Source organism: Hyaena hyaena, unplaced genomic scaffold, assembly GCF_003009895.1.
Source record: "Hyaena hyaena isolate Hyena2069 unplaced genomic scaffold, ASM300989v1 scaffold_27, whole genome shotgun sequence".
Classification (NCBI taxonomy): Eukaryota; Metazoa; Chordata; class Mammalia; order Carnivora; family Hyaenidae; genus Hyaena; species Hyaena hyaena.
The window spans coordinates 460,195-468,570 of NW_024080659.1; the positions used below are offsets into that span (position 1 = coordinate 460,195).

The 8,376-nt window shown below is 46.8% G+C and overlaps 1 protein-coding gene across 1 annotated transcript in view; it reads right to left on the reverse strand.

The window, feature by feature from the left end:
• Window positions 1-7,950, reverse strand: part of TNFRSF13B (TNF receptor superfamily member 13B) — a 34,211-nt gene extending 26,261 nt beyond the window's left edge. Inside the window, exon 1 of the mRNA XM_039227405.1 lies at window positions 7,893-7,950. Coding sequence (XP_039083336.1) covers window positions 7,893-7,950 — 58 coding nt within the window. The remainder of the gene's footprint in view (window positions 1-7,892) is intronic.
• Between the last annotated feature and the right edge of the window lie 426 nt (window positions 7,951-8,376).

Here is an 8,376-nt window from a genome sequence, read left to right on the forward strand (position 1 = left end):
AAAACTCAGAAGCTATCAACCCCTGGGAAACCATAGCACATGGATGACTCAGCTGGGGACAAAATCCACATCATCATACACGTGTGAGCAGCTGTCAGTGAATAACTCAGAGACTCTGAATTATGTCTCCTATAAAATAATTTACTCATCTGCGTGAGCGGAGACAGTCATTGGACCAGTGTCAAGGAACAAAGGCAATACCAGGAGTTACAAGAGAGAGGAAGAAACGGGAGAACAAAACTGGAGAGGGTTTTACATCTGAGGGCAAGCCGATTAGCTGGTAGTCTACCCTGGGGCACCCGGGTTGACTAGGGGGATCCGAAAGAATTTCCATTGTTGGATTCTCTGGAAATCCTGAGGGCGTCAGAGTGGGCAGATGTGCCGGCTGCCTGGGAGTATGTCGGCTAGGCCTGACACGCGTGCCACGGAGCCGGCCCCGTTGCCTGCACCAGAATTACTCACAGTCTCCACGGATCTAACTAAACACGGTGCTCTGGGAGACTGGGTGGAGGGGGGCTGCTGGATACACAGAGGGTGATATAAGACTTGAGTTCTCATCTTAGAAAGCAGGAAATTAATGCACAATGTCTAAAATCAAAAAGTCAAGATCTAGCAGTGTGAGCAGTGTGTGCATATTATATTCTGAGCATTCAGGTGGCAATGGCTGGGAACCACTGGACTATATATCCCGGGTCCAGCACTTCCTAGCTGTGTGACCTTGGGCAGAACTTCGCCTTCTTGAAACCCAGCATCCTCATCTGTAAGATGGGGTTGTTATTGCTTACTTCATAAGGCCATTGTGAGCATTACATGCATGGCAAGTGCATGTAATGGTACTGGTATGGTACTATCCAATTACTGATCCAATTACTGGTATGTAATGGCCTGGTATGGTACTATCCAATTAGTAAATGTTAACCCCCTGAGCTATTGCCCTTATTAATAACGCCACTCCTTGAAATATGGAGTATTGTACTGGCCAAGGCCTGGACCTGGGTCAAAGGAAAATTAAAAGGTCCAGTTCCTGCCACAAGGGCCCAAGACAACCCTATGTCTCCCTCCATGGAGGGGAGAGGGTCCTGTCCCCATGAGAAAGGAGCATGATGGGCAAAAGCCTCAGCTCCTCCTTCTTGCTCTTTGGAATTTTGCCAAGAAAATCTGTTGATGTGACTTGAAGAGAAGGGACCATAAAAGCTTCAAGACAGGAGGGATTTCTCATCCAATCTTTGAGTGAACACAGGAGCTGGGGCGTCTGTACTAGGCTGTGAATGGCGGTGTGGGGTCACAAGGAGATTCCACCATGAAGACATGGGGCGTGTGCCCGGAGGAGGTCACAGCCTGACACCTGGTCACACGTGGGAGAACTGCCAGTGACCACTTACAAGCCCGCTTTTATTCCCATGAAGAAGGAAGTCGGCGGAGAGAGGAGTGGGGAGGAGAGGAGATGAAGGAAATGAGAAGGCGGCTTTTCATTTCAGTTCGTTGTATGTGACTTCTTACCGGGCTCTTCTGAATTATTGAAAATAGCTCTGGGACTAACCCCTGCCAGCCCCCATCTGCACCCAAAACTACCTTTCAGAGATTCTCAGGGTGGTGAGCCCACCATCCCCATGCTGGATCTTAGTCAGAACTAAACCAGGTCCTGGGAGTACTAGTCGAGTCACTTTCTCAGTTTTGTGCTTATAGGGAATTTTTTAAAGTAGGTTTCATACCCAGTGCAGAGCCCAGCATGGAGTCTGAACTCATGGCCCTGAGATCAAGACCTGAGGTGAGATCTAGAGTTGGATGCTTAACCGACTGAGCCACCCAGGGGCCACTCTCAGGTCTGCGCTTGTAAAAAGATGACGACCATTTCTACCCATTCTAATTTTTGCCCCCTGTTAGCTCATTTTGAAAATAGATTTGCCACAGTTCAGTGACAGCACATGCGTGAGAGAGAAAAGGGGTCTGTGGTGGGGAAAGTGCAGTTACGCCTCGTGTCATCACCAAATCACCTTTGGAAAGGGCACAAAACCTCAGTTTTCATGATCTGCAAAATGGACGTTATAGGCTTTTCTCTGCAGAGAAGTTTCTTTCAAGGACATGTACATGACATGCATGTAACTGGCCAGAGACATGGCTGCCATGTGGTGGGTATTAGTCTGGTATAAGTGGTATAAAGTATACTGGATTAAGGGGCGCCTGGGTGGCTTAGTCGGTTGAGCGTCCGACTTTCGCTTAGGTCATGATCTCGCGGTTCGTGGGTTCGAGCCCCGTGTCGGGCTCTGTGCTGACTGCCAGCTCAGAGCCTGGAGCCTATTTCGGAGTCTGTGTCTCCCTCTCTCTCTGACCCTCCCCTGCTCACGCTGTCTCTCTCTCTCCTAGCAATAAATAAAAATGTTAAAAAAAAAAAAGTATACTGGATTAATTGTAGTGACAATTACAATCATTTTTATACACATATAAAACCATACAATCATTTATAATAATAGAAAACTATTATAATATCATTTATTAATAATACCAATAGTATCATCAAATTAACACTCCAGGCCTGGGAACTGCTCCCACAACCTCAACTTGTGGCTTAAGCATCATAATTTTCTAAAACCCCTGTCCCCATAGCTGCCTTGTCCCCTTGCCTCTCCTTTGAGCTGTCTTACATGTGCCTTCCTGGATGACCATGTGGCCTAAGCATGGCTTCCTGGTGATGGTTCTTGCTTTGTAATTTGATGTTTGGGAGTAGCCACTCTGCCTCTTTACACTATCCCCTTCATCTCTGTATCCAGTGCCTTCCATAATACCAGGACAGAGTAGGTCCCTGATAAATGCTCATAAATGATCTTGTACATCGTTGTCCCCAGTAAAGACTTGTGGAATGAAAAGCAGTCTCCATTTCTGCACCGTGTTACAGACAGCTGGACTGGGACAATATTTCAGTTCTATTCTGCCCCCTCCCCTGCCTGCATTTCCTTCATTCACGTAGGAATCAGGGTAAAGGTGTCTTAGTGGAGGGAGAAGAGAAAACAAAACTCCTGGCTTTTGCTTTCAAAACTTAAGGGAGAATATTCTTGGCAGAGACAAACTGACGGGCCAGAGGGGCGCCTGGGTGGCTCAGTCGGTTAAGTGTCTGACTTCGGCTCAGGTCATGATCTTGTGGCTTGTGAATTTGAGCTCCAAGTTGGGCTCTGTGCTGACAGCTCAGAGCCTGGAGCCTGCTTCCAATTCTGTGTCTCCCTCTCTCTCTGCCCCTTGCCCAATAGCACCCTGTCTCTCTCTCTCTCTCTTAAAAAATAAATAAACATTAAAACAATTTTTTAAAAAAGTAACTGGGCCACAAGCCAGCACAGGAAATAATTTCCCCTGTATCAAAAAAAACAGCCCAAAGATGTATATTTGAAAAACAATAAGATTCTAAAAAGCTCTAAAGAAAAAATGATCTCATATTTCTTTGTAACCTTGGAATATTTTCTAACTATGACTCCATATCCAAAATCTGTAAAAAGACTGATAAAATAGACTACACAGAACAAGCAAACAAAAAATCGCCAAACATGGCCAAAAACACCTGGGGGCACCTGGGTGGCTCAGTTGGTTGGGTGGTCGACTTCGGCTCAGGTCATGATCTCACGGTTCATGGGTTTGAGCCTCGTGTCGGGCTCTGTGATGACAGCTCAGAGCCTGGAGCCTGCTTCGGATTCTGTGTCTCCCTCTCTCTCTGACCCTCCCCTGCTCACGCTGTGTGTATGTGTCTCTCTCTCAGAAATAAAGTTTTTAAAAAAATCAAAAACACCTTAAGGAAAATCCAAAGGTGAATGAAAAATGGAAACAAAAATATTTGCAGCTTTTATCTATAAACGGAAAGGAAAAGGCCAGCTACCCAATAGAAAATTAGGCAAACACAATAAACAGACAGTTCACAGACAGGGGAAAACATCATAAAGATGTTTGGTCTCGGGGCACCTGGGTGGATTAGTCGGTTGAGCGTCCGACTTTCACTTAGGTCATGATCTCGCGGTTTGTGGGCTCGAGCCCCACGTCGGGCTCTGTGCTGACTGCCAGCTCAGAGCCTGGAGCCTGTTTCAGAGTCTGTAACTCCCTCTCTCTCTGACCCTCCCCTGCTCACGCTGTCTCTCTCTCTTGAAAATAAATAAAACATTAAAAAAAAAAAAAGAAGTTTGGTCTCTTTCCTAAGAGACAGATAAATTCAAACTAGGCTGATACTATCTTCCCTCTAATAGACTTAAAAATCTGGAAGCTTAATAACACCTTCTATTGGCAGAGTCGTAGGGAAACTGGCACTCTCATTGACTATGGAAAGAGAGGAAACAGGGATAACCCTCATGGAGGGCAATTTGGCAGCAATTTGTCAAAATTACTATGTATTTACCACTGATATGGTAATTAAACTCTGGGATTTATCCCAAAGTGTGAGATAATAAATCCGTTGCAGCAATGTTTGTAATAGCAAAAGATTGGAAAAAACCCACTGGTCGTCAATAAGGGAGTGAATGAATAAATTATAATATGCCTATATACTGGGCTATGCATCTATTAAAAAATGAGGAAGTTCTTTATATGTTGCTACGAAAGAACTCTAAGATATATTATGTGGAAAAACAAAAATAAAGATAAGCAGGGTACATAACAACATGGCTGTTAGGACCCCTTCCTTCCTTCCTTCCTTCCTTCCTTCCTTCCTTCCTTCCTTCCTTCCTTCCTTCTTTCTTTTTGAAAAGAGGGGGAGAAGTTCAAATCTATAAGGGTTGGCATATACATAAAGAAACACTATAAAGAAACTTAAGAAACAAAAAATGGTGTTTAAATAGAATTTTTAGGAATCTATTTAACAAAAAAGTGCAAAACTTGTTTACTGAAAACTACAAAACATCGTTGAAAGAAAATTTAAAAGACCTAAATAAATGGAGAGACATCCCATGTTCATGGATTGAAAGGCTTAATATTGTTAAGATGGCAATATTCCCCCAAATTATTCTACAGATTCAATGAAATCCTAATAAAAATCCCAGCTGGCTTTTCTGCAGAATCTGACAAGCTGATCCTAAAATCGTATGGAAATGCAAAAGATGCAGAAGAGCCAAAGCAATCCTGAAAAAGAAAAACATAGCTGGAAGACTCACACTTTTCAATTTCAAAAACTTACTAGAAAGCAATAGTAAATAAGACTGTGTGGTACTGACATAAAGGTAAGTATAGACCAATGGAACAGAATTGAGAGTCCACAAATACAGCCTAACATTTATGGTCAGTTGATAAGGGTACCAAGACAATTCAATTGGAGAAAGGATAATCTTTTCAACACATAGTGCTGAGACAACAAAATAGCCATGTGTAAGAGAACAAATTTAGACCCCTACCTCACACCACACACAAAAACTAACTCACAGTGGATCATAGATCTAAATGTAAGAATGGTGGATAGAGACAAAGTAGATTAGAGAGAGGCTAAGGCTGGGGGTGGGGAGGGAATGAGGGGTGGGGAGTGATGAAAATGTTCTAAAATTAGATTACAGTGATGATTGCACCAGTCTGTAAATATAATAAATAACATCGACTTGTACACTTTAAATGGGTAAACTTTAAGACATGGAAATTCTATGTCGATAAAGCTGTTTATTCCAGGGGAGGCAGGAACTGGGCGGATGGAGGACAGGGAGGGAAGGAAGGCTTCATAGTATATACATTTTTATATGGTCTGGGCTTCCGGTGTGTGACCACTATTTACTCAAAGAGCCGATTTTTAAAAAAGTTTACTTATTTATTTGGGGGGCTGGTTAAAGGCAGAGAGAGAGACCCCTAAGCAGGCACTGCACAGAGCTGAGGGTGCAGAGCCCCATGCAGGGCTCGAACTCACAAACCGTGAGATCATGACCTGAGCCGAAATCAAGAGTTGACTGCTTAACCAACTGCGCCACCCAGGCACCCCTCAAAAAGCAATTGTACAACACAAAAGAATCAAACAAAATTAAAAAGAGACTTCTGACCCTTCCCTCATTTGGGGACAGGACAAGCAGGATGCTAACCCCTGTGAAGCGATGGCTGGGTGGACAGAGGGTTAGACTGGGCAAGGCAGTCCTAGAGAGCTTCCAAGACTCATTCATGCTCTGGAAGCCACCAAGCTCTGAAGTCTGACAGGGACACAGTACCCGTTTGGGTGTGCTGCCACCTGGTTCCTCCCAGAACCATCGTCCAGCCCCAGCTCAGGGCAGGAAAACTCCAGGACTGACACAGGCTGGGCAGAATAGAAGTCTTAGAAAGAAATTCTGCAGCCCTTCTCAGAGCCTTTACTTGTGACTCCTCAAGGGGGGTTCTGGCAGGTCCCAAGCCCTTTTGAGGTTTTGAAGGACATCTGGTGGGGCAGAGGCTCCTCTTCATCGTGCAGCTGAGGAAACAGAGCCTGGAGAGGGGAAGGACCCATCCAAGGTCACACGGGGAGTTGGTGAACACGGGGAGCCTGAACCCCTGAGTGCAGGCCAAGACCGATTCTGCCACCCCAGGCAGCCTCAGTCAGCACCAGGTCAGGTTCTGACCCATTCCCAGCCCGTGGTCCTGGGGGCCCCGGCACTTTCACCCTGTGTCAACATGGGTATCTTCGCCTGGTCCACCTGTCTCAGAAATTTTATACATTTGAGCCCTTTGCTGGGGACATGTCTGGGGACATGGTTACTGGATGAAAAAAGGAATCAGAGAAAATCTATGCTCCTTGACTGACACGTGGGAGGCAGAGCAGCAGCGAGTGGTATGTGAACCCAGGCTGTGCCACCCTGGACCCTGACAGCCCCTCAAATCCGGCCTTGGGTCCCATCTGCGCAGTGATGGACTTGGGCTCATCAGCTCCACCGACCTGTGCTTCCCACTTTGTGACTTTGAAGGAACCTTTAAAACCCTGATGAGGGGCGCCTGGGTGGCTTAGTCGGTTGAGTGTCCGACTTTCGCTTGGGTCATGATCTCGCGGTTTGTGGGTTCGAGCCCCGTGTCGGGCTCTGTGCTGACTGCCAGCTCAGAGCCTGGAGCCTATTTCGGAGTCTGTGTCTCCCTCTCTCTCTGACCCTCCCCTGCTCACGCTGTCTCTCTCTCTCTCCTAGAAATAAATAAAAATATTAAAAAAAAATAAAAAAATAAAACCCTGATGAAAATTCTACCAGATATGCAATCCAGGTTCCTCAATAAATAAACAGCAGGAGGAACAAATGAGGCCAGATGGGAATTGCTCTAGATTAAAGCATATAATCAAAGGTATAATGTGGTCTGTGTTCAGATCCTAATTTGAACAAATTGACTGGAAAAGACACTGATCAGACAATTGGGAAATCTCAACACTGATCGGCTACTTGGTACTAGTACTAGGTCATGCACGACAGTTTTTTGGTTTTTGTTTTTTGAAAGAGTTTTTAAGAGATCGATGCTGAGGTATCCACAAATCAAATAATACAATGTTTGTTATTAGCTTTAAAATGACCCAGTGGGGCTGGAGGGGGAAAACGGCAGGCGTGGACGATGTAAGGCCAGCCATATGTTGATAATTGTTAAAGCCAGGGGATGTGTGCAGAAGGTTCATTAACCTCTGCTTCCGCTTTGACATAAATGTCAGCCTCGAGGTGAAATACTTTTTAAACACCCTGGCCATCCTGACTCAGGTCCCCCGGCCAGATGGGGACTGGGGGTGTCTCAGCCTGAATTCGTGCTATGTGTTGATGCTCCGGCCTCCCAGCCCCTCTCCTGGAATGCAAGCTGCAAACCCCCGGAGCCCCCGGCCTTGGGGCGGCCCCCGGACTGCCCGAGCTTGTCCATCTGCTGTGGGCGCTACTCCCACCAAACCCCACCGAACCCAGGCGGGGCGCCCCTGGCCAAGCCCCACTCACCCCCACCCGGCCACCTCCCCGGCTACTCACACCACTCCTGGCCCGCCCGGGTCCGGCCGCCTCGCCTGCTCCGGCCGAAGCCACTCATTACTCAGGACGTTTATTATTAGCCTTAGATTTGATTAGTGCCTGAGCTGCACTTCCTGGGTTTTCCCCTCAACCTGTAGGATGTAAATCAGCGGCACCCCCTCCCGCCCCTGCACCTGCGTGTTAGGAGCCGTGGTCGGTGGCCTGGGCGTGCTTCAGGAGTCCCCAATGGCATTCTGCGGAGTCCCCACTGCATGCTGCCCACCAGGGCCCGCAGATCAGGGGGGACTGGCCTGGCCTTAAGATGAGTATAAACTGACATGACCCCGATCTGGCCCTGACCCCCCACTTGGTTTCCCACCCCCTGGCACACACCCCAGGCTGCACCCAGGACGACCAGCTCCCCAGCCTCCAGCCCTTCCCTCTTCCTTGACAACCTTTCTGTATTTCATTGCTGGATCATCTCCTGTTCTGTCTTCAGGCTCAA